The sequence below is a fragment of the Lithobates pipiens genome, unplaced genomic scaffold, assembly GCF_037356315.1.
Source record: "Lithobates pipiens isolate NorthernLeopardFrog02 unplaced genomic scaffold, aLitPip1_a1.2 Scaffold_8, whole genome shotgun sequence".
Taxonomy (NCBI): domain Eukaryota; kingdom Metazoa; phylum Chordata; class Amphibia; order Anura; family Ranidae; genus Lithobates; species Lithobates pipiens.
In genome coordinates, this window is record NW_027507903.1 from 16,974,417 (window position 1) to 17,002,015 (window position 27,599).

The 27,599-nt window shown below is 43.8% G+C and overlaps 1 protein-coding gene across 1 annotated transcript in view; it reads left to right on the plus strand.

Annotated features, from left to right (window-relative positions):
• LOC143964450 (A disintegrin and metalloproteinase with thrombospondin motifs 17-like) overlaps positions 1–27,599 on the plus strand; it is a 435,585-nt gene that overhangs the window by 331,841 nt on the left and 76,145 nt on the right. Inside the window, exons 17-18 of the mRNA XM_077474178.1 lie at positions 19,211–19,291; positions 21,711–21,868. Coding sequence (XP_077330304.1) covers positions 19,211–19,291; positions 21,711–21,868 — 239 coding nt within the window. The remainder of the gene's footprint in view (positions 1–19,210; positions 19,292–21,710; positions 21,869–27,599) is intronic.

Below are 27,599 nucleotides of genomic sequence, written 5' to 3' on the forward strand. Positions count from 1 at the left end.
TGCTGTCACTGAGTTCTTGATGAAGGAGGGGTGCAGGCTGTCCAACATTCACAGAAGGCTACAGAATGTTTATGGAGATGACCCCATTGACAGAAGTCACCAATGACAAGACATTGCCCGTGTCAGTGGTGTCATTTCTGTAAACATTCGGTAGCCGCCTGTGCCAAATGCAAAAGTGGGCATAATGTTTTCATTATAATAAGTGTGAGTGCAGCTCTAAGTGAAAACAGTCCAATAAAAATAGGACCATGTGATAGCAAATGCATGTTATCTAAGAGTAAAAAAATTTAAATGTACAAACATAAAGCTTATATACTCTTAATAAACATACAAATAAAGGTGTATAAACGCTTGAAACAGTCCACAACGTGATAGCAAGTGAAATTAATAAAGTCCACGAGTGGCAACTGGAATATAATGCAGATCCCGATGAATGGATAGCCTCCTTAGGACATCAGTAGAAAAAGCATTCATGAAAAGTGAATGATAGAAGCAAAACCACCACCAACATATGAAAGGCTTACCAGAGCAAGTGGACTCAACCAGACATATGCCTACTGAGTCATCAGGGCTTGTGGTGCAACCACACCAATAAGCGAGCATCCACGTCTGCAACTAATTGCACCAATGGATGATGGTCACACTGTCATTCAGATGGCTCCCAACAGAGAAGGAAAACTCAGAGGGGGAAGACCAATTTTCCTGTGTGCTCACAATATGCAGCCAGAAATTAAACCAAAGGTCCACATAGTGTAAATCCACATAACAATGGATAGTTATTTAAAAGTAGGAGGAACACTCACATTTTGGGAAGCTAAGAAGCGCTTATAAAACAGACTGTAGGTTCATGCAATGACATCAGCAAGACTCGCCTGACACATTTAGTCTAAGGACACATCACCTCAGATGTCTCCTTAGACGAAACACGTCGGGAAGAGTCTTGATGATCTCATTGCGTGAACCTACAGTCTGTTTTAAAAGCACTTTTTATCTACCCAAAATGTGAGTGTTCCTCTTACTTTGAAATCATTGAACGCTCACATTTTGGGTAGATAAAAAAGCGCTTATAAAACACACTAGGTTCACGTAATGACATCAGCAAGACTCTGACCAGCGCCTTACATCTAAGAAGACATCACCCCACATAATGTCTCCTCAGATGAAATGCGTCAGGACGAGTCTTGCTGATCTCATTGCATGAACCTACAGTCTGTTTTATAAGCGCTTTTTAGCTTCCCAAAATGTGAGTGTTCCTCCTACTTTTAAATAACTATCCATTGTTATGTGGATTTACACTATGTGGAACTTTTGTTTTGTTTATGACCGCATCTTGTGAGCACACAGGAAAGAATTGGTATCCCCCCCCCCCCCCCCGTGAGTTTTCCTTCTCTGTTGGGAGCCATATGAATGACCGTGTGACCATCATCCGTTGGTGCCATTAGTTGCAGACGTGGATGCTCGTTTATTGGTTTGGTTGCAGCCTAAGCCCTGATCAGTAGGCATATGTCTGGTTGAGTCCACTAGCTCTGGTAAGCCTTCCATATTTTGGTGGTGGTTTTGCTTCTATCATCCATTTTTACTAATGCTTTTTCCACTGATGTCCTAAGGAGGCTATTCATTCATCGGGATCTACATTATTTTCCAGTTGACACCTGTGGACTTTATTCATTTCACTTGCTACCACGTTGTGGACTATTTAAAGTGTTTATATACATATATTTGCAAGTTTATTAAGAGTATATAAGGTTTATGTTTATACATTTAATTTTTTTTACTCTTAGCCCTTGTACACACGGTTGGACATTCCGACAACAAAATCCGTCGGATTTTGTCCGAAACTGGTGTTGCATACACGCAGTTGGACAAAGTTGTCGGAAAATCCGATCGTTCGGAACGTGATGACGTTTGTTTCTTACGACGGGACTACGTTGAGGCTAGTAGCCAAAAGCTTTGGTCTAGGGATTTGATCTGAGCATGCGTGGCACTTTGTCCGATCGGAATTCTCTACAAATAATCGGACAAAGTCCGATCAGATCATGATGTTGGAAAATTTTTATATCCAGCTCTCAAACTTTGTTGGTCGGACATTCTGACGGAAAAAGTCAGACGAAGCCCACACACGGTCGGATTATCCAACAACGCGGTCCGATCGGACATTTTCCGGCGGAATGTCCGACCGTGTGTACAAGGGCTTGGATTATATGCATTTGCTATCACATGGTTCTATTTTTATACAACTGTTTTCATTTAGCGCTGCACTTACGCTTATTATCCTAAATTGCAATTGTCTTTTGCTGTGCTAGCTGCTGATTACATTTTTCAGATGACAGCGTGGTATTTTTCACTTCAGAACTTTTTTATTAACTTGCGTACTGCAAGTTGTATGTACTATAGGCCATTCAAATTTCACGTTAGTAGAGTAACTTTTCCTCTACAGTAACTCTTCTTTTTTTCCATTGCAGGAAAAAAATGGATTCTAAGCAGAATTGATTTCCTGAGAAAGGTGGGGTACAGGCTGTCGGACATCACCAATGACAAGGCATTGCTCTCGACAACTGTGTCATTTCTGTCAGCCTTCTGTAGCCTTCTGTGGATGTCGGACAACCTGCTCCCCTCCTTCATGAAGAACTCAGTGACCACACATTGCTTCTGCTTGGAATCCATTATTTCCCTGCAGTGAAAAAAAAAAAGCGTTACTATAGAGTTACTCTACCAACATGTAAAGATTTGAACAACATATGTAAGTTAATAAAAAAAAGTTATGGCTACTTTTGCATTTTGCACAGAATGCTTGCAGAAATGATACCATCGACAGGAGCAATGTCTTCTCATTGGTGACTCTTGTCAGTGGTATCATCTCCGTAAACATTCTGTAGCCTACTGTGGATGTCGGACAGCCTGCACCCCTCCATCATCGAGAACTCAATGACGGCACATTGTTTCTGCTTGAAATCTATTATTTAGCTGCAATGAAAAAGAAGAGTTCCTATAGAGGGAGAGTTACTCTACCAACATGTGAAATTTGAACAACCTATGTAAATCAATATAAAAGTTATGCCTACTTTTACATTCCTTTCAGTGCAGCCCTCATATTATCTTAATATAATATGTTTTCTTAGAGACTGGTTGTACCTACTACTGTTGCACGTGTATACTGTATATGCTATGTAATGCTTACCTACTCACACACTATCCTTTCTTTCCATGGTGTTATCCTGTGTACATTGTACATCTTCACTTAATACACCCATGTCTTCCTGATTGCTATGTGTTTCTGCTTTTGCACATCCATACTCATCAAACATACTCTCATCTCACATTTTTGGTGAGTAGCCCAGGTGTGGATCAATTTATTTTTCCATGGGACCACATGAGAAGCCGGGATTCTTGTAGAGGGTCATAATAAAGTGGAATTTCACCCAAAAGGGGAAGTTCTCCTTTATGTCCTTCTCCCTCCTATATCACATTTGGTACATTTAATGAAAGGATGTGGCGCTTAGTTTGTTCATGAGTGATGAATAAATTATGATAATAACGTGTAAATAATATCATAGGAATCCAACACTGAATGGTGAAACAAAGACAATTGTCAAAATAGCGAGCATAAAGTCCATTTGTGATAATCCAAACACCATAAACAAGTTGCTGTTAATGGTGACTCCTAGTTCTTCCACCACCAGTGCTCAATGGAAAGATGGCAACTCACCAGAGGTTTCATAGTTTCATAGTTAGTAAGGTTGAATAAAGACACCAGTCCATCCAGTTCAACCTGAGTGAATGTCTACAATTGTCCTTATCCCTGTACATTGCACACTCACATCAGTCCCTACCCTCAAGGAGCTCACAATCCAAGGTCCCCACTCATATACTAGGGCCAATTTTGGATAGAAGGCAATTAACCTACCTGCATGTCTTTGGATTGTGGGAGGAAACCGGAGTACCCGGAGGAAACCCATGCGGGCACAGGGAGAACATGCAAACTCCAGGCAGGTAGTGTCGTGGTTGGGATTTGAACCAGCGACCCTTCTTACTGCTAGGTGAGAGTGCTAACCACTACACCACTGTGCCGCCCCTTTTTAAAGTTCCTGCGTTCTTTACACCAGGATGCACATCCTAATCTTCCATCCAAGGCAACTCTGATTCCCAGATCCCTGGATCAACGTAGTCATAGGTGTTTGATTCCTTTTTACAGGATGGTCAAATTGCACATTTGGAATACCAGATGGATTTCACTGTCAGCACCACTCCGCTCTAATGATCCCTCAGGATAAAGCTAGGATATATAAAAGTGACTCCACAGTAGACAAGGGTAAAAGTCTGATATTGTAGTATTTTATTGAAGATATAAAAGTAATGGGGTATAAAAGTTGCACTCCCATGTAGATCTGTCTTTCCTGGCACTAGGTGTTTACAGCATGTGCAGATAGGCTATTCCTCTGGCGGTGGCGTGCTCGCCAGGTCTCGCTCTGTGTGGTAAAGCCTGTGTGGGATGTCAAAGGGCACCTGGAAGTGATGGATCCTCCGATCTGACGTATGTTTCACCATGCTTAGAGTCTTCAGGACGCACGCGTGGTGGAGGAACTAGGAGTCACCATTTTAAGAGCAACTTGTTTTTGGTGTTGGGATTCTTACACATGGACTCTATACTTGCTATTTTGACTATTGTCTTTGATTCACCATTCAGTGTTGGATTCCTGATATTTTTTACACAGTTTTATAACAAATTTATTTATCACTCATGAACAAACTAATCGCCACATCCTTTAATTCGATATACACTATTTCTAGTTGAAGTTGTTCACCTTTCAAGGGGCAGCTGTACACACTTTTTGTTCACTTCCACTTATAGGGTGCCAATCTATGGCTAATTATACACACATTTGGTACATTATTTTCTTTGTTGGGGGGCGGGCAGGTACCTAGTTTTGATCGCCTAGACCAGGGTTGTCAAAGAAACAAAATTTTCATGGTGGGCCGCATTAGCAGGATTGTTACCCTCAAAGGGCCGGTTGTATCTGGGGTGCACTATGTACAGAGAACAGAATTCAGGATTACACTATGTACAGAGAGTAGAATTCAGGATTGCACTACGTGCACATTTCAGAATTACACTACATTCAAAGTAAAGAGAACAGGATTACACTACATACAGAGTGCAGAGTTCAGAAGTGTGTTATGTATAGAGAACAGGGTTCAGGGGTGCGCTATGCACAGAGTATCTTTCCAGCTGAGTCTTATGCACAGAGTGCAGAGTTTAGGGGTGTGCTGTGTGCAGAATGCAAGGTTTAAGAGTGTGCAACCCCAACCCCCTCTTTCTGAAAGCTTCCTTGCTTCGCTCTCCTACCTGGCCCGGCTCTAGCACCTCCCTGTGTAAGTGGCTTTGCCTTGCAGGGAGATTGTTTTCTCTCTCTCAGATCTCTCCCCATCGTGAGTGCATCCAGTGATCTGTTAGTTCTGGGAGCCACTAAGAGAATAGCTGTCCCTTGCAAACGCAGAAGGATTTTGTGTTTGCAAGTGACAGCAGAGAGCAGAAGCGCGAGAGTCGGAGGTGGGGGGGGGGGGGTGGAGTTTCACAATGTTCAGGATGCAAAACTGGGTTTCAAGGGCCACGCGACAAAGCCTGGTGGGCCTTCTGTTTGACATATGTGGCCTAGACGATCTGAGCAAAAGTTTGCCCCCTCCTTGAACCATTCACAAAGCACAGAGCAGCTCCTGCATGCACAGTGAGAGGCCAGTTGTGAAGTCACAGTTTGCTTCCCTTACTAAACATGCGGGCGCGGGGGACCCAAAGACCACCGAGTTACTGGCCTGGGTGAGGACGGCACTGGATCCCTGAGCAGGTAAGTGTCCTTTTATTAAAAGTCAGCAGCTACATTATTTGTAGCTGCTAACATTTAATTCTTTCTTTCTTTCTAGGGTGAAGATCCTCGTTAATAATTATAGTATGCTAGCACCTCGATGGGCCAAACATATATAGAGTCAGCAGAGCAGCCTGTCTATGGGAACCCCATGAGGGTATTTATCTATTCCCTCCATTATTAGAGATACCCACTTGGACCTGGCAACACCTCCTTACATGTACTCACCCGCAACCTATTTTGGTGCCCATCACCATGGTCTGCCCCGTCCTTTAACCACTTGCTTACTGGACACTTAAACCCCCCTCCTGCCCAGACCAATTTTCAGCTTTCTGCGCTGACGCACTTTGAATGACAATTGCGCGGTCATACAATACAGTACCCAAGTGGAGTTTTTATCATTTTATTCCCACAAATAGAGCTTTCTTTTGGTGGTATTTAATCACAGCTGGGGGGTTTTTATTTTTTGCTAAACAAACAAAAAAAGATGGAAAATTTTGGAAAAAAAATAAATCATGTTTAATAGTTTGTTATAAAATTTGGCAAACAGGTAATTTTTCTGCTTCATGAGGCTTCACTGGTGGGCACTGATAGGCACAGATAAGGTGGCACTGATGGGGACAGATAAGTCGGTACTGATGGGCACAGATAAGGCGGCACTGATGGCCACTGATAAGATGGCACTGAGTGGTCCTGATGGGTGCCACGGATGGGTAGCATGGATGGGCACTGATAGGTACCACTGATAGATGGCACTGATGGGTACTGATATGTGGCACTGATGGGCACTGGTAGGTGACACTGGGCACTGGTAGATGGCACTGATGTGCAGCACTGTCCAGGCACTGCCTGTGGGCACTGATAGGTGGCACTGTGGGCGCTGACAGGTGGCACTGTGGGCACTGACAGGTGGCGCTGGTGGGCACTGGTAGGCGGCACAGGTGGGCACTGAGGATCTGGCGGCACATCGCAGTGATCGGGACTGATGTCCCGCTCACTGCCACCGGTGATCGGCTTTTTTATGCAAGGTTGACATCACGTGATCAGCTGTCATTGGCTGACAGCTGATCACGTGGTAAGGGGTCGGGATCGACTCCTTACTCCGATCTGTGATCCAGCGAGTCTCATAGACTCGCTGATCACACAGTGCGCCACACATGCCCTTCAAGGGGCGCATAGGCCGCTCGTGCACGGGACAAAGTCAATAGACGTAGTCCCGGCAATGCAGGTCCGTGCTGTAGCTGTTATTCGGCTATAGCACGGATCCCTAGTGGTTAAGGGCCACGCTGCATACATCACATGCACATTTTGCAACTTATGCATTTTTGTCTCTTTTATTTTGAGTATCTTACAGATTGCATTGTAAATTTTCATTCAGCCTGTAAATGTTTTATCATATACAGTGCATCCGGAAAGTATTCATAGCGCTTCACTTTTTCCATATTTTGTTGTGTTACAGCCTTATTCCAAAATGGATTAAATTAATTATTTTCCTAAATCTTAAAAACAATACCTCATAATGACAACGTGATAGAAGTTTGTTTGAAATCTTTGCAAGTTTATTAAAAATAAAAAACATAAAAAAAATCCCATGTATATAAGTATTCACAGCCTTTGCTCAATACATTGCTGAAGTACCTTTGGCACCAATTACAGCCTCAAGTCTTTTTGAGTATGATGCTGCAAGCTTGGCACACCTATTTACAGGCAGTTCTCCCATTCTTCTTTGCCGGACCTCTCCAGCTCCATCAGGTTGGATGGGGAGCGTCGGTGCACAGCCATTTTTAAATCTCTCTGGAGATGTTCAATCAGCTTTAAGTCTGGGCTCTGGCTGGGCCACTCAAGGACATTCACAGAGTTGTCCCAGAGCCACTCCTTTGTTATCTTGCCTGTGTGTTTAGGGTCATTGTCCTGTTGGAAGATGAACCTTTGCCCCAGTCTGAGGTCCAGAGCGCTCTGGAGCAGGTTTTCTTCAAGGTTGTCTCTGTACATTGCTGCATTCATCTTTCCTTCAATCCCAAATAGTCTCCCAGTTCCTGCCGCTGAAAAGCGTCCCCACAGCATGATGCTGCCACCACCATGCTTCACAGTAGAGATGGTATTGCCCAGGTGATCAGCAATGTCTGGTTTCCTCCAGATATGACGCTTGCCAATCAGGCCAAAGAGTTCAATCTTTGTTTCATCAGACCAGAGAATTTTGTTTCTCGTGGTCTGTGTGCCCTTCGGGTACCTTTTTGGCAAACTCCAGGCAGGCTGTCATGTGACTTTTACTGAGGAGTGGCTCCTGTCTGGCCACTCTACCATACAGGCCTGATTGGTGGGGTGCTGCAGAGATGGTTGTTGTTCTGGGAGGTTCTCCTCTCTCCACAGAGAAACTGGAGATCTGTCAGAGTGACCACCAGGTTCTTGATTACCTCCGACTAAGGCCCTTCTCCACCGATCACTCAGTTTGGCAGGGGGGCCTGCCCTAGGAAGAGTCCTGGTGGTTCCAAACTTTTTCTATTTACGGATGAAGGAGACCACTGTGCTCATTGGGACCTGCAGAAATTTTTCTGTACTCTTCCCCAGATCTGTGCCTCCATACAATCCTGTCTCGGAGGTCTCCAGACAATTCGTTGGACTTCATGGCTTGGTTTGTGCTCTGACATATACCCCAAACTGTGGGACCTTATATAGACGGGTGTGTGCCTTTCCAAATCCTGTCCAGTCAGCTGAATTTACCAGAGGAGGACTCCAATTAAGTTGTAGAAACATCTCAAGGATGATCAGTGGAAACAGATGTACTTGAGCTCAATTTTGAGTGGCATGGCAAAGTCTGTGAATGAAGATTGTGTATATGTAGGGGTGTGGGAGGAGCTGTCCTTCACCTAAAGAGTGATATTCTACAGTGAGTCACTGCTCCCAGGTGAATATGCAATAGATGGGTGATAATTACTTCCGTCACCTGAAGGGTGAGTCTCCAAGTAGGTCACTCTTTTCAGATGAATGGTGAGTGATTTCCCAATGAGGTAGATGTCATAGAAGGTGTTCTCACCCTATGACCTATATCAAATAGTCTTACTAATGCTCTGTTAATTGTGCTGGTTACTACCATGTGTCCAACACCAAATACCAAAGTAAATGTGAAATGAATCTCATCAAATCAACAAAGGCAATCAAATTTCATCCTAGATAATTCATCCCAAACAATATATATAGTTACATAGTTGGGTTGAATAAAGACACCAGTCCATCCAGTTCAACCTGAGTGAGTGTCTACAATTGTCCCTATCCCTGTACATTGCACACTCACATCAGTCCCTACCCTCAAGGAGCCCACAATCCAAGGTCCCCATTCATTATACTAGGGCCAATTTTGGACAGAAGCCAATTAACCTACCTGCATGTCTTTGGAGCGTGGGAGGAAACCGGAGTACCCGGAGGAAACCCACGCAGGCACAGGGAGAACATGCAAACTCCAGGCAGGTAGTGTCATGGTTGGGATTAGAACCAGCGACCCTTTTTACTGCTAGATGAGAGTGCTAACCACTACACCACTGTGCCGCCCAAAAATATATAATATCTAGTAAATGTGCAAAATAATATATGATACAAAAAAAGAATTTATCATAGAAATAAATGAGGTTGAGGTCCAGTGAAAAAAGTATAAAAAATTGAAAGAAGTAAAAATCAATTATACAGTTCAGGTCTCAAATAGTGCAAAATTTGACTTTTGCGTGTTCAAAGTGACTTGTGCCTAGGTTTAGCCATAGATGTGCAGTAAACCAAGTGACTTCCGTGCTCCCCTTCAGTTCCCCACTCACCAAATCCTAGCACCCCTACAGGGGTAAAATGCATGTAGTGAGTGTACTGGCTGTACCCAGAACAATTACCTCCTCCTTGGCTCAGCAGACACCGGGGTATCCGGATCCTTCTGCCCCTCCGGGAGGTGAATCGCATCCACTAGATAGGGTTGCAGTAATCACCTCTTCCATAGTGAACCCCAGGATATCCTGTATGTAATTACCTGGTTTTATGCCATGGGAGATTCAATTGAAGCACTCCAGGGGAGGCAGCAGCCTAGCCTATACCTAAGCACGGAATACAACCATTTATATAAAGGCTGTGAATACTTACATGGGATTTTTTTTTAATAAAGCGGTATTAAATCCAAAAACAAAAATGTAATATATTGCAGCTTGCTAATCATTAGATGTGGTGGCTGCATTATTTTCCTTTTTTAGGCTTCTTCTCCTCTGTTTTCTCCTGGTGATCTGACCAGTTACAAACCACCTGTATTAGTGAGACACAACTCTGGAGGAATGACAACAGGAAGCACAGCAGCTTTGTCAGTCTTTGAGGAGGGCAGTGTTAAATATATTAGCAGATTTAGATACATTAAAAAAAATAAAAGTGGGGGAAATAATTATTTGATCCCCTGAAGATTTTTTTTAAGTTTGCCCACTTGCAAAGAAATGAAGGGTCTATAATTGTTATCATAGGTGTATTTTAAATGGTAGAAACAGAATATCAACCAAAAATCCAGAAAAAACACATGATACAAATGTTATAATCGAGTTGCAGTTCAGTGGGTAAAATAAGTATTTGATCCCCAAGCAAAATATGACTTAGTACTTGGTGGAGAAACCCTTGTTGGCAAGCACAGAGGTCAGACGTTTCTTGAAGTTGGTGACCAGGTTTTCACACATCTCAGGAGGGATTTTGGTCCACTCTTCTTTACAGCTCTTATCTAAATCCTTAAGGTTTCTAGGCTGTCCCTTGGCAACTCAAAGTTTCAGCTCCATCCATAAATTTTCTATAGGATTAAGATCTGGAGACTGGTTTGGCCACTCCATGACCTTAATGTGCTTCTTCTTGAGCCACTCCTTTGTTGCCTTGGTGGTATGTTTTGAGTCATTGTCATGCTGGCAGACCCATCCATGACCCATCTTCAGTGTTCTGGCTGAGGGAAGAAGGTTCTCATACAAGATTTTACAATACATGGCCCCATCCATTGGCCCCTCAATGTGGCAAAGTCGGTCTGTACCTTTAGCAGAGAAACATTTTTCTTCCTTCAAACATGGCGAGTCCCCCTCCTCAAGAAGGCACATGTACAGGCCCGTCTGAAGTTTGCCAAATAACATCTAAACGATTCAGAGAAGAATTGGGAGAAAGTGATGTGGTCAGATGAGACCAACCTTGAGCTCTTTGGCATTAACTCGACTCGCCATGTTTGGAGGAAGAAAAATGCTAACTATGACCTTAAGAACACCATCCCTACAGTCAAGCACGGAGGTAGAAACATTATGATTTGGGGCTGTTTCTCTGCTAAATGTACCAACTTTGCTGCATTGAGGGGCCAATGGACGGGACCATGTATTGTAAAATCTTCGGTGAGAACCTTCTTCTCTCAGCCAGAACACTGAAGATGGGTCATGGATGGGTCTTCCAGCATGAAAATTACTCAAAACATACCACCAAGGCAACAAAGGAGTGGCTCAAGAAAAGCACATTAAGGTCATGGAGTGGCCTAGCCAGTCTCCAGACCTTAATCCTATAGAAAATTTATGGAGGGAGTGGAAACTTCGAGTCGCCAAGGGACAGCCAAGAAACCTTAAAGATTTAGAGAAGATCTGTAAAGAAGAGTGGACCAAAATCCCTCCTGAGATGTGTGAAAACCTGGTTACCAACCACAAGAAACGTCTGACCTCTGTGCTTGCCAACAAGGGTTTCTCCACCAAGTACTAAGTCACGTTTTCGCTTGAGGATCAAATACTTATTTTCCTCACTTAACTGCAACTCAATTTAGAACATTTGTATAATGTGTTTTTTCTGGATTTTTGCTTGATATTCTGTCTCTATCGTTTAAAATACACCTATGATAACAATTATAGACCCTTCATTTCTTTGTAACTGGGCAAACTTACAAAATCTGCAGGGGATCAAATAATTATTTCACCCACTGTAGAAGCCAAACTCCAGAGAACACTGTATAATCAGTTACAGAAAACAGGTTTTTTTTTCCTTTTGGGATAAAAGTTTTACATGAATAAATAAAAGCTGAACATTGCTACCACCCCTGCCAGCGTTAAGTGGTTTGTCCCATCCGTGTAAACTGATACATTCTGCTGAAGAGCTTGATCTTGTGAAATATAAAAAAGACTTGCTGGCTGGACCACCAGATGAAAATTAAAGAAAGAAAACAAATGCAGCCATCATATCTAAGCCCTTGTACACACGGTCGGAGATTCCGACGGAATGTGTCCTGTCGGACCGTTTTGTCGGATAATCCGACTGTGTGTGATATGTATCGGACTTTTTCCGTCGGAATATCAGTCGGACCCAATTTTCCAACTTGTTGGAAATATTTTCTGACAAACTGGTCCGATCGAACCTTGTCCGATCATGTATAGAGAATTCCGATCGGACAAAGTGCCACGCATGCTCAGATCAAATTCCTACATCAAAGCTATTGGCTACTAGCCTGAACGTAGTCCCATCGTAACGAAATAACGTCATCACGTTCTGAACGATCGGATTTTCCGACAACTTGATCCGACCGTGTGTATGCAACAGTTTCGGACACAATCCGTCGGACAAAATCCAACGGATTTGGTTGGCACAATGTCCGACCGTGTGTACAGGGGCTAAGAATTGGGAAGTTGCAATAGAATAAATGTTTCCTTCAGAGTTTAATACGGTTTTATTTTCTCCCCATTCACTAAGCTACGGGAAAATTCCCTTGCAAAGAGAGCAGCCTGTTCGCCTTTATTAAGAAATACACCCCATTGTGTTTGTGATCTTGATATTTTTATATCTTCTACAACGAGCGCTGACTACTTATACATTTCATGTTTCTTTGCTTACTGGTCTTTGAACAAAATAATGTTTATTGAAGGCTCTGGGGAGAAGTTAATATACAGCTGTTTCTCACCGCAGCCAATGATTTCCATCTGTCATGTTCCCAGGCCAATCTAGAAAATGTAGGTCAGCGCTTCATACAGCTCAATTCCTTATCAGAACTCATTAATCAAAGTGTTTGGAATAAAGCTGGCCTTAAACTTTATTTTTTCAGCCCCCAAAAATGTAGCAGATTCCTCCATCCAACCCTATACAGCGCTAAGGGAAGTGGCTTTTGTATTTTGTATTTTTAACTCTCCAGCTGTCACATTTCCTGAACAGCGGCTGCATCTGATTGGATGCAGTAGCTGTTCAGCCAAAAAACAATTTCCACCCCGCTCCTTCGATTTGCTGTTCACCTGTGAAGCAAATTTTGCCTGGTTTATCTGGAATTTTCAGATACTCTGATGCCCCGTACACTCGATCAGAAATTCGGCCAGCGCAAGACCGATGAGAGCTTTCGGTGGGAAAATGCAACCGTGTGTAGGCTCCATCAGACTTTTGCTGGCCGAATTTCCGCCAGCAAAAGATTGAGAGCATGTTCTTAATTTTTCTGTCGGAAAACGTTCTGATCGGAAATTCGTATCGTCTGTAGCAATCCTGACGTGCAAAATTCCTACAATTCGACGCGTGCTCGGAAGCATTGAACTTCATTTTCTCGGCTCGTCGTACTTCACCACGTTCTTGGTGGTCGAAAGTTCAGCGAACTTTTGTGTGTCTCGTGTGTATGCAAGCCAAGCTTGAACGGAATTCTGTCGGGGAAAAAAACATCCACGTTTTTTCTGACTGAAAATCTGCTCATGTGCACGGGGCATGACCGTGCATGTCCAGCTGAAAGTGATATTAAACCTAGAATCAATCTATTCTATCACAGTTTACCAATTATTAGAAGTGGTGGCTGCATTTGTGTTCTTTTTTTTAATTTTTTTTAAATTTTTTTTTTATTGATTTTTTTTAATCTTTTTTATTTTTTCCTATGTTTTCACCTGGTGATCTGGCCAGTAGATCTGTTATTTTTCAACTTCCTTTAACCTCTTGCCACCCGCGCTATAGCTGAAAGATGGCTACAGCGTGGGCATAAATTTCCGGGAGGGTGTCCATGGATGTCCTCAAGTGCATGTGATCCCTACGCACCTCGCTCTGTGATCAGAGAGTCTATGAGACTCGGCTGATCACAGATCGGAGTAAGGGGCTGATCCCGGGCCCTTTACCATGTGATCATCTGTCAGCCAATGACAGCTGATCTGTTCATGTAAACGGAGCCGGTAACTGGCTTTTTCTTTTTACTCACGCTGGTAGCGTGAGTAGTTAAAAAAAGGCTGATTGCTATCTGGAGTAAACAGGACATCAGTCACGCACACGACAGACCTACCGGTGCCACGTATCATTGCCCATCAGTGCCTCCTTATCAGTGCTGCCCATCAGTTTCACCTACCAGTGCCCATCAGTGCCACCTATCAGTGTAGTCTCATCAGTGCCCATGAGTGTCGCCTACCAGTACCTATCAACGCCACCTATCAGTGCTGCCCATAAGTGTCACCTATCAGTGCCACCTATCAGTGTAGTCTCTTCAGTGCCCATCAGCGCTGCCTATCAGTGTCACCTACCAGTGCAGCCTCATCAATTAAGGAGGAAAAAAACTACCTGTTTGCAAACTTTTATAACAAACTATGAAAAATGTTTTGTTCAAAATTTTCGGTCCTTTTTGTTTAGCAATAAATAAAAACCCCATTATTGATGAAATGCCACCAAAAGAAAGCTACATTTGTGTAAAAAAAAAATATGATACAAATTAATTTGGTTACAGCTTTCTTTACATGACTGTGCAATTGTCAAAGTGTGACAACGCTGAAAGCTGAAAATTGGCCTAGGCAGGAAGGGGGTGTAAGTGCCCCAGTAAGCAAGTGGTTAACAGACTAAGATATCCAGCAAAAGTGACAGTTTAAAGAGTTGGAACACAACATTTACCACTGACAGGGGTGCGTACAATTGTCAGCTTTTATTTATTTATGTAAAACCTTTATGGAGTTTGGTTTCAGTTTAAGTTCATGGGGTGCTCAACCTGTGGCCCCTCAGCTGTTGCGGAACTACAAGTCCCATGAGGCATTGCAAGGCTGGCAGTTACAAGCATGACTCCCAAAAGTAGAGGCGTGATGGCACTTGTAGTTCCGCAACAGCTGGAGGGCCAGAGGTTGAGCACCCCATGGTCTAGTCCAGTGATGGCGAACCTTGGCACCCAAGATGTTTTGGAACTACATTTCCCACGATGCTCAGGCACTCTGCAGTGTAGTGGTGCATCATGGGAAATGTAGTTCCAAAACATCTGGGGTGCCAAGGTTCGCCATCACTGGTCTAGTCCATCTAAATCTGCTAGTCCATCTAACGCTATTCCCCCCCCCCCCCCCCCCCCGATTGACAATGCTGCTGTCCAAGGGTTCCTAAGATAGGAAGTTCTTTACTGGCCATATCCCCAGGTGAAAATAAAGGGGAAAAACGTGGCAACCACGACATCTAAGGATTGTTCTGTAAGCCTTAGCTTGCTGGGTGTCACATCCCATATATAGAGTAGTGTAGAATTGAGATTAGGGACCTTTAAGGCACTTACACACTAAATCAGGGGCATACAGTCAGGGGAGGCAAGTGGGACAGAGCCTCACCTGCCATGAACATTAAAAAAAAAAAAAAATCGAGGGTTGTAGCACGGCGACCTAAGGTCACAGAGACCCCAAATTTGGGGGATTGGTAGCTTAAGTCCTACCCCACCACTGGCAACCTCTGGTTCCGGAAATATGGGGCTGCTTGCACAGCCTTGTAGAAGCTACATACAGAGCAGGCAGTTTAAAGCGGAGTTCCACCCATTTAAAAGTCAGCAGCTACAAAATGTGTAGCTACTGACTTTTAATAAATGGACACTCACCTGTCCTACGGTCCAGCGATTCGGCCGCCCGGTGCCTCACTCCTCTCCCTCTCCTCTCTGCAGCGCCAGCATTGCACGCGTGGGCGCCTGGCTGTGGCTTCACAACCGGGCGTGCACTGTGCATGCAAGAGCCGCGCTGGGGCATGCTCCCTTCCAGCCCAGCCCTCTTAACTATAAGGAAGTAACGTGTTTATGTTTAGAAGATTTACCCACATTCCCATGTTTTTTTCACACAGTTAAGAAAGAGAATGAGAATCTGCTGCTGAAAAGGTGCTGTTCTTATCAAGCTAAATCATATATTATTATGCTATGTGTTATAATAATTTATTTACTATGAAATTATTGGTTTGAAGTTATAACTTCAAACTTCAGTAATTTGTCCATTAAGCCACCTACTTGTGTACAGATTTTGAAAATATAGTAAATTACCTTAAAAACAATATATATAATATTTATTTGCATATTACTTATGGTGAATAACCTCTTGCCACCCAGACCAATTCTGACACTTCTCTCCTGCATGTAATAATCCATAATTTTTTGGCTAGAAAATTGCTCAGAACCACCAAACATTAAATATATTGTTTTAGCAGACACCCTAGGGAATAAAATGGTGGTAGTTGCAACTTTTTATGTGTTTTTTTTTTTTTTTACAGAAAAAGTTTCATGACTATAAAGAAAAATAAAAAAAACACTAAAAAATAACACAAGTAAATACCCAACATGTAACACTTTAACCACTTCAGCCCCGGACCAATAAACACCCTAAGGACCAGAGGTCTTTTTACAATTTCGCACTGCACTGCTTTAACTGGTAATTGCGCGGTCATGCAATGTTGTACCCAAACGAAATTTGCGTCCTTTTCTTCCCACAAATAGAGCTTTCTTTTGATGATATTTGATTGCCTCTGCAATTTTTATTTTTTGTGATATAAATGGAAAAAGACCGAAAATTTTGAGAAAAAAATGATATTTTCTACTTTTTGTTATAAGAAAAATCGAATAAACTCAATTTTAGTCAAACATTTAGGGCAAAATTTATTCAGCCACATGTCTTTAGTAAAAAACAATGTCAATAAGCGTATATTTATTGGTTTGCGCAAAAGTTATAGCGTCTACAAACTAGAGTACATTTTCTGGAATTTACACAGCTTTTAATTTACAACTGCCTATCTAATTTCTTGAGGTGCTAAAATGGCAGGGCAGTACAAACCCCCCCAAATGACCCCATTTTGGAAAGTAGACACCCCAAGGAAATTGCTGAGGGGCATGTTGAGTCCATTGAATATTTTTTTTTTTGTCCCAAGTGATTGAATAATGACACAAAAAAAAAAAAAAAAGTTTACAAAAAGTTGTCACTAAATGATATATTGCTCACACATGCCATAGTTATATGTGGAATTGCACCCCAAAATATATTCTGCTGCTTCTCCTGAGTACGAGGATACCACATATGTGGGACTTTTTTGGAGTCTAGCTGCGTACGGCACCCCGAAAACCAATCACTGCCTTCAGGGTTTCTAAGGGTGCAAATTTTTGATTTCACTCCTCACTACCTATCACAGTTTCGAAGGCCATAAAATGCCAAAATAACACAAAACCCCCCCAAATGACCCCATTTTGGAAAGTAGACACCCAAGCTATTTACTGAGAGGCATGTTGAGTCCATGAAATATTTTATATTTTGCCACAAGTTGCAGGAATTTTACAATTTTTTTTTTTTTTTTTTTGCACAAAGTTGTCACGAAATGATATATTTCTCACACATGCTATGGGCATAAGTCAAATTACACCCCAAAATAAATTCTGCTGCTTCTCCCGAGTACGGGGATACCACATGTGGGGGACTTTTTGGGAGCCTAGCCACGTACGGGCCCCGAAAACCAAGCACCGCCTTCCGGATTTAAATATAAAATGCTACCAATATAACTGTTAGCGATCGCAGGGATCAGGCCTGACTCTGCGATCGCTGCAGTTATGTGTTTAGTGTTTTGTAAGTGACAGCGATCGATCGATACTGCACTTGGGTGGGCTGGGCAGAGGGGAAAAACGCAGGTGCTAGCAGGTATCTGGGCTGATCCCGCTAACAATTTTGTGTGCCTGTGTGTACCTACATGTCAGTGTAGTGTTGGTGGACACTTACTTTCTGTCTTCTCCTCGTAGTCCGGTAAAAAAGACCGCCCCGAGGAGAATGACATCACTTCATCCTTCCTGTGTAAACAATACACAGTGGGAGGAAGCTTCTCATTGGCCAGGAGCGATCGAGAGGGGGTGGCCAGAAACCAACGGCCATCCCCTCATCACAGATCGCTCCTGCAGCGAACCGGACCGCCGTATCCAGCGGGAGGGGGTCCTCCGATCGGACCCCCCACCCGCTGGAAGGCAGGCACGTACATGTAGGTGCTTGTGCCTGCCTGTGCCATTGCGATGACGTACAATGGCAATACGGCGGTCCTTAAGTGGTTAAAATCACGCACACTTGTGGAATGGTGCCAAACTTCAGTACTTAAAAAATCTCCATAGGCGACGCTTTAAAATTCGTTACAGATTACGTGTTTAGCCGGCCACCAGCCACTCGCCTCACCGCATGTCCCTGCACTAAAGAGTACAAAAGTTTATTAATACAATTTCATCAAAACCATCATATAAAATTAGCAGCTGATCAGCCAGAAGCCACAATTTTGAAAAAAATAAATAAATAAATAAATAAAAAACAAACAATATTTTTTACTTTCTGCTATAAAACATATCCAATATAAAAAAAAAAAATTAAAAAAATCGAATTTCTTCATCAGTTTAGATCAATATGTATTCTGATACATTATGTTGGTAAAAAAATATATAATTATACACTTATTGGGATTTTTTTTTTTTTTTTTTTTTACCAACACAATGTAGCAGAATACATATTGATCTAAACTGATGAAGAAATTCGATTTTTTTAAGTTTTTTTTTTATATTGGATATGTTTTATAGCAGAAAGTAAAAAATATTGTAGGTCTTTTTTTTTTTTTGTTTAACACAAAAAATAAAAACCACAGAGGTGATAAAATACCACCAAAAGCAAGCTCTATTTGTGGTGAAAAAAAGACATCAACAAACGCTCAATTGTCCGTTAAAGTAACGCAGTGCCATATTGCAAAAAAATGCCCTGATCATTAAGGGGGTAAAACCTTCTGGGGCTGAAGTGGTTAGGACCTATGATGACAATAACCACCTGCCGGCCTTTTAGCTGTCATTTGCTAGCATATGTGTAAAATAGAAGAGAAGAATCAAGGAACACAAAGACGGTCCTTCTTTTCGACCCACTTGATGAATGAGGCCCATTATCCATGTCAGACATTTGTGTTGTCTTGTTACACACGTTGTTTGCTCTTGTGTCGTCTACATTGCACAGCATCCCAGTGTCTATGTACATGGTCTGTTTATGGTCTTGTGTGCGTATAGTCTTGTTGCATCTTCTTGTGTACTCTGCTCTCTCCACATTCCTCTATTGTCTCGTAAAATGTTCTCACGTCTTTACCGTGACTGCTCACAACTTTCCCTCTCTTTACAGGTTACATTGAGGCTGCTGTCATCCCTGCAGGGGCCAGGAGGATCCGGGTAGTAGAGGATAAGCCGGCGCACAGCTTTCTGGGTAAACGTGTAAAACCTTTTTAGGTAGACTTGAGAATCGCTGGTCTAGATTAGTGTTTCTAGTGTTTCAAGGTCCCCCCAGTAGGTCATATTTTCATCATCTGAGGGAAATCCTGAAAACATGACCTGTTGGGGCACTTTGAGGACTGGAGCTGAGAAACACTGGTCTAGATAACCATTGTAAACTAGCGTATAATATATTTATTTTTTGTTGCTGTCTGTGCCCCCATTGGGGGGTGGGGGTTAGGGGAATCTGCAGCAGACTTGGTGGCCCTGTAGGGGGGGTAGGGGTGAGATTTCTAGAGGGGGAGCTGGGCAGCACTGTATGGCCCTGTTGGAGGTTAGGGCACTATGGAGAGGTGAAGGCTCTGTAGCAGGCTGGGTGGCACTTTGGGAGGTTGGAGAGACACTGGGTGTCACTTGGGGGGTTGTGGAGTGGGTTAGGGGACTGTTCAGCAGACTTGGTGGCTCAAGGGCGCTATGGGGCACTGTTGGAGATTGGAGATCTGTTGGCTTTGCAGCAGGCCAGGGAGACACTCTGGAAGGTTGGGTTACACTGTTGGAGGTTAGGGGCACTGGAGGTTGGGACATTCAGACGGGTGTCATTGTGGAGGGGATTAGGGGACTCTGCAGCAGACTTGGTGGCCTTGCAAGGTAACCCAGTTTCTGGAGGAGGCTGTGGGGCACTGTTGGAGATTGGGGGTATTATGGAGAGCTGGAGGCTCTGCAGCAGGGGGAGGGGGGGGTTGAAGCACTGTGGAAGGCTGGCACTCTGCAGCAGGCCGGTGAGATACTCTGGAAGCCTGGGTTAAACTATTGGGTTGTGGAGTGGGTTAGGTGGACTCAGCAGCAGACTTGGTGGCCCTGTAGGGGAATGAGGTTTCTGGGGGAAGCTGGGGAGCACTGTGGGGCACTTTTGGAGGTTGGGGGCACTATGGAGAGCTGGGGGCCCTGCAGCAAGCTGAAGGGCACTGTGGAAGTCTGGGTGACACTGTTGGGGCTGCGGAGTGGGTTAGGGTACTCTGCAGCAGAATTGGTGGTCCTGTAGGGGAATGAGGTTTCGGGAGGAGGCTGGGAAGCACTGTGAGACACTGTTTTAGGTTGGGCTCACTTTGGAGAGCTGGAGGCACTATGGAAGTCTGGGTGACACTGTGGGGATTGTGGGTGGGTTAGGTACTCTACAGCAAACTTGGTGGTCCTGTAGGGGAATGAGTCTTCTTGAGGAGGCACTGTTGGAGGTTAGGGGCATTATGGAGAGCTGGAGGCGCTGCAGCAGGCTGAGGGGCACTGTGAAAGACAATGAGAGGTTGGGGAGCACTGGAGGCTGAGCACTTTCAGGCAGATGGGGCCACTATGAAAGGCACTGTGGCAGGTTGGGTGATCTTCAGCTGGCTGGATGATCAGGAGAGAGGGGCCTCAGCTCGGTGGTTGAGAACCACTGATAGAGAGCCATTGGTTTCGGTTAGCTCATCTCTTTCAGGCTTGTTAATCATCATCTGTGCAAGATAATGAAAGCCGCCATGACTATTATGGAGTAAGGCTAGAGAGTCTAACCAGTCCGGGTTAAGTTAAAGGAAGCCAAATGTTGATGAAATTCAGCATTGCTTTCTGAAAACCGGTGTATTTACATGTGCTCACTTCCACCACAAATCCCAAAAACCAAGGAGTTTGTCTTTTGTTTACTTTGAACTCCAAAAAAGTTATCCATGTAACTTGAGAGAACAGATCAGCCTCCCATTCCAGACAGTAGAAGCCAAGTTCAACCTATACAGCCAACGTGTGTTTTGAATATTAAAAGAATGTGTTGTATGCCGAGAAAGTGAGATCTGACCCACATTCATAATATAAAGACACTTTCTAGGTTTTTTTTTTCTGATGAAGAAGGGAAAAAAGTCCCTTAAATCATAATATCGCATCCCACGCCAACATGTGTGCGGGCACCGGCAATAATCGGCTCATGGACTCCTGTACCTGCAGAAGCCAAGGAAAATAGAATGTTTGCTGAGGAACAAGTCAAGGATATAAGAAAGTAATTTGATGCTTGTAGCCATTTCAGCTCTTGGATGGGAGAGTTAGCAGCACACGGGGCTATAGGTAGCAGAAAAAAGGTTGAGGATTTGGCAGCGACTTTGTGGAAAAACTGCAAAATGAGAAAGAAGAATGCGGGAATAGGAGAGAGAACACTGTAGAACGCCTAGCAGAGCGAATTAATGAGAAATAGGCGCAGGCTTAGGGAAGTCGGGGGGGATTCGTATAGAGCACAAACTGTTATTGTCGCACTAAACCATGGAAAATATTGGCCATTGCCCTAAACAAAATGGGTGTTGGCCTGCTCTGCCCCAAAATCAGGACTGGTCGGGCTGGCAACTGACTATGTGTGTTTTTTTTTTTTTTTTTTTTTTTATGCTTAACTTGTTCAGCTCTGAAAGATTCCATTAAGAAATCCATCAACAGTGACTGGAAAATTGAACTGCCTGGAGAGTTTCACATTGCAGGAACCACCATCCGATATGTACGACGGGGACTCTGGGAAAAGATATCTGCTAAGGGACCCACCAAAACACCCCTCCACCTAATGGTAACATATTAACTTTCACCTTTTTTTTCTTATTGCAGGTGTATAGGCAGCAGCTAGAACATGTGCTTAAGATATCCGGAGACATAGGTCAGGCTTTCACTTTAACCACTTCCATACGGGGCCTATTCTGGCACTTCTCTCCTACGTGTAAAAATCCACATATTTTATTTATTTTTTGCTAGAAAATTACTCAGAACCCCTAAACAATATATAAATATATATATATATATATATTTTTAGCAGACACCCTAGGGAATAAAATGGTTGTCGTTGCAACTTTTTATCTCGCACTGTATTTGCGCAACAATTTTTCAAACGTGTTTTTTTGGGGGGGAAAAAACGTGTTTCATGATTTAAAAAATAACACAGTAAAGTTAGCCCAATGTTTTTGTATAATGTGAAAGATGATGTTACACCGAGTAAATAGATACCCCACATGTCAAGATTTAAAATTGCGCACACTAATGGAGTGATTTCAAACTTCAGTACTTAAAAATCTCCATAGCCGACGCTTTAATTTTTTTTTTTGTTACGGGTTTAGAGTTAGAGGAGGTCTAGTGCTAGAATTGTTGCTCTAACGCATGCGGCGATACCTCACATGTGTGGTTTGAATGGCATTAAAGTGGTTGTAAACCCTTACAAACCACTTTGACCTAAAGGTAAGCCTAGAATAAGGCTTACCTGTAGGTCCAATAAATATCTCCTAAACCTATACGGTTTAGGAGATATTTACAAAAATATAGACAGCGGCACGCAGGCGCACAGAGCACGCCGCAGATCACGGCGATATGCCGCTCATGTCGGCTCCCGTGCGCATGCGCGGGAGTGACGTCATCGCGGCTCTGGCGAATCACAGCCCCGGAACAGCGAGACCCGGAAATCACTCCAGGATACATGGCAGCGGTGAAGATGAAGAAGGAGGACTGCTTTGGGGGCTTCGTTCTCAGGTAAGTTATTCATAATGAGCTAGTATGCTATGCATACTAGCTCATTATGCCTTTGCCTTGCAGGTTGCATTAAAAAAAAAAAAAAAAAGTACCTTTACTTCCTCTTTAACATATGTGGGTGGGACTGACATGTGCGTTCGCTTCTGAGTGGGAGCTACCGGGGACAGGGGCGTTTTAAATTTTATTTTTTTTACTTTATTTTTATTTATTTTTTGATAACTTTTATTCCTATTACAAGGAATGTAAACATCCCTTGTAATAGCAATCGTTTGTGACAGGTCCTCTTTATGGAGAGATGCGAGGTCAATAAGACACCCACATATCTCCTCCAGGCTGGAAAGCATGAGATCGAGAAAAAAAAATGCAAAATCTCATGCTTACCAGCCGCCATCACAGCTTTGTTTACATCCGCGGCCCGGACGTGACGTCATAACGTTGAGCCCGGGCCTCCGATGGTCATAGAGATGACTAGTGACCATCTGGTCATTGGAAATCTCTATGGTCGCCATCTGGCGGTGGATGATTCTTTGTTCGGGTCCCTGATGGCACGGGAGAGCTCGGAGAAGCACCGGATGGTAGTGGGAGGGGGGACGTCCCCTCCTGTCGCCTGTAAGAACGATCAAGCGGCGGAACTGCCGCTATGATCATTCTTATGGTGCACAGAATCGCCGGCTGAAAACAAGGCTGTAGCTGCAGGCATCATTCAGATATTCCCACTGAAAGTCAGACATCATGTGACGTCCTTGGGCAGGAAGTGGTTAAAGTGGTTGGAGATCTCTGAAATGAAAAATAAACCAAGCATATCCTTCTATAGTGTGCACTAGCCTCAATCCAAAGCACCTGGTGTGATTTCTGTCTCCTCTCTCCTCCCTCTGCTATCTGCAGGAGTCACTTCTGGCAGCCTATACTGACACTAGACAATCCCCGGAGTCTGTCCCCCCCAGCACACAACTGGTTGATGGACAGCCTCAGCTGTGCATGTTTCTCTATAAGACTGTGTAGGGGGGCCTGTCATCTCCTCCACTCAGGTCTCAGATTACAATCAGCCCTCTGCTCTATGCTGTGCAGTCTGTGGCATCAGATCCCAACCATCTGCTTTCTGGAGCTCAGAATTGCTGTCTGAAATAGCATATACAATATCTCACAAAAGTGAGTACACCCTCACATTTTTGTAAATATTTTATTATATCTTTTCATTTGACGACACTGAAGAAATGGCACTTTGCTACAATGTAAAGTAGTGAGTGTACAGCTTGTATAACAGTATAAATTTGCTTTCCCCTCAAAATAACTCAACACACATCCATTAATGTTTAAACCGCTGGCAACAAAAGTGAGTACGCCCCTAAGTGAAAATGTCCAAATTGGGCCCAATTAGCCTTTTTCCCTCCCCGGTGTCATATGACTCGTTAGTGTTACAAGGTTTCAGGTGTGAATGGGGAGCAGGTGTATTAAATTTGGTGTTATTGCTCTCGCTCTCTCATACTGGTGACTGGAAGTTCAACATGGCACCTCAGGGCAAAGAACTCTGAGGATCTGAAAAAAAGAATTGTTGCTCTACATAAAGATGGCCTAGGCTATAAGAAGATTGCCAAGACCCTGAAACTGAGCTGCAGCACGGTGGCCAAGACCATACAGCGGTTTAACAGAACAGTCCTTGCTGCACCTCCCTTAGGAGGAATCGGTCAAAAGTACATTTGACTCTGTAGTCCCATATAGTCCCATATAGATAGTGAAAATAACTGTGTATAACAGTGACAGCTCATATATCTTCCCAGTGCTTTTGGTGACCCACCACCTTCAGGTGCAACGCCTGCTCACCTCAAATATCTGAACCCACTACAGAGTCTAATGTGCCTGTGCAGCAAGGACTCCTTTTCTTCCCGCCCAGGGGTATGGCTGCTACCTTTCCCTCTTCACTCCTCAGTCATCAGCATATTGAACCATAAAACAAAGCGTGAAAAAAACATAGTGCTCTCTGTTTTCACACATTTATTATATACCAAAAAGGAATAAAAACGGTCACAAAAAAATCAGGATAACTAGCGTAAGAATCATCAGCTCACCAGACTGACACTGGTAGTTACTACGTGACGTCATGGTCTTCTGCTCCTCCCACCCATACGCGTTACGCCCTCTAATTGGGCTTCTTCAGTGGGCTCATTAGACTCTGTAGTGGGATCAGGTACCTGAGGTGAGCAGGCGTTAAACCTGAAGGTAGTGGGTCACCAGAAACACTGTGAAGATATATGAGCGGTCACTGATATACACAGTGGTTTTCATTATCTATATGGGACATTTCAGATATATGTTGAATTTTGTTCACATTAATATATGGTGTTTTTGCTCACGAGCCCAGTGTAGTGTTATCTGATCAACGAGTTGACTTCATGTGCACGTTACAACTCCTTAATGTAGCACTAATCTTTATTTAGTTTGTGTTTAACCCCTTCAATACCAAGCACTTTCACTACCTTCCTGCCCAGACCAGCTTTTAGCACTCTCACATTTTGAATGACACTTGCGCGGTCATACAACACTGTACATATATTACATTTTCATAATTTTTTTAGAGCTTTCTTTTGGTGGTATTTGATCACCACTGAGTTTTTTATTATTTGCTAAACAATTTTAAAAAAATAACCTGAAATTTTTGAAAAAATAAAAAAGTTTTTCTGTTTCTGTTGTAAAATTTTGTAAATAAGTAAGTTTTCTCCTTCACTGATGAGTAGTGATGAGGCTGCACTTATGGGGTTGTACTGATATTCACCACTGATATGCGACACTGTTAGGTGGCACTGATGAGCACAGTTAGGTGGCACTGATGGGCACTTAATAGGTGGCACCATTGGGCAGCACTGATGGTCATTGATTGGCATCTGTGATGGACACTGATTGGCATTTTTATTTGCACTGATGGCCATCTGACAGGCACTGAGAAAATTATATTAAAGGATGAGGCGCTAGTGATCAGTGAATCAAAAATGAAAATACAAATAAATAGCAAGCTAAAAGTCCATATATGATAAATCCCAACACCAAATTGTGATGGTCAGATTCCTAGTTCTTCACCACTAGCGCTCAAGAGATGGGTGGCCACTCACCAGAGAATTATGACCCCTTTTTACAGGAAGGTAAAACAGCGCTTCTAGATTACCAATTGATTCGACTGACAGCACAGTTCCACTCCACTGACCCCTCGAGTGCCCTGATGATCGATCGGTGCGGCCTCACCCGGCGCCCATCGGCGCGGCCTCACCCGGCGCCCATCGGCGCGGCCTCACCCGGCGCCCATCGGTGCGGCCTCCCCAGCGCCCATCAGTGAAGTAGACATTTTTTTTCTCAGTGCTATCACTGTGTGAGGAAAAAGCTGACAACCAGCTCTCCCGTGACAGCACACATTTAAACTGATAATCAGGGCACTGATCATGAGTGCCCTGATCAATCGTTATAGCCTCACTGGCGCCCATCGTTGCAGCCTCACTGGCGCCCATCGTTGCAGCCTCACTGGCGCCCATCGTTGCAGCCTCACCGGCGCCCATCGTTGCAGCCTCACCGGCGCCCATCGTTGCAGCCTCACCGGCGCCCATAGTTGCAGCCTCACCGGCGCCCATAGTTGCAGCCTCACCGGCGCCCATAGTTGCAGCCTCACCGGCGCCCATAGTTGCAGCCTCACCGGCGCCCATAGTTGCAGCCTCACCGGCGCCCATAGTTGCAGCCTCACCGGCGCCCATAGTTGCAGCCTCACCGGCGCCCATAGTTGCAGCCTCACCGGCGCCCATAGTTGCAGCCTCACCGGCGCCCATCGTTGCAGCCTCACCGGCGCCCATCAGTGAAGTAGAAAATAGTTTTTCTCAGTGCTGTCACTGTGAGGAAAAGAAAGCTGACAACCAGCTCTTCTGTGATGGGCACACATTTGCACGGATAATCAGAGCACTAATCATCAGTGCCCTGATGATGGATCAGTGCAGCCTCACCAACGCCCATCAGTGAGGTAGAAAAAATTATTTATTTGCTAAATTTTATAACACAAAAACTAAGAAACCCCTTGTTTTCCTTTTTATTTTCAATTTTTTTTTTTTTTTTACTATTTCTTTAGCAACAAATAAAAAATAACCCAGTGGCGATTTAATACAACCACAAGAAAGCTTGGTCTCAGAAAAAATGATAATAATGTGATGTGTGTACAGTGTTGCATGACCGCACAATTGTAATTCAAAGTGTGATCGCGCTGAAAGCTGAATATTGGCCTGGGCAGCAGTGGGGTAAAAGTGGCCAGTAAGGCAAGTGGTTAAAGTAGCAGCACCAGGTGAGTTTTTTTTTTTTTATTACCACCAGAACTTGCAGCCTACAAGCAGGTGACCCAATATTCAGCGAATGTGGTCTTGCATGGACACCACAATCCTTTGCTGATAGTTCTAAATTCTCACATGATGAATATCATAGTCTGAACTATTCTGGTGCTTTGTTTTTCTGGGCGTCTATCCCAGCGCAGACAAAGCTCTCTGATTCTTTCAGCCTGCATAGCAGTTCAAAGAATCTTTCCATGAACTGACAAACACTCGGGGAGGGAAATGACACCCAACAGCACCTCACATAGGAAATGGCCGGGCTGCGAAAACATAATCAAAGCGAGGACTGAAAGGGGGAGGCTGTGAATAGAGGGCTGCTGTTCAAACAATGCAGAGGGAGGCACTGCACTTTGAAAAGCGCCTGAAGCTCTAACGCGCCCATTGTTAGCGGCATCAGAAAACAATTAGCCGCCCGCATCAGAACAAAGCATC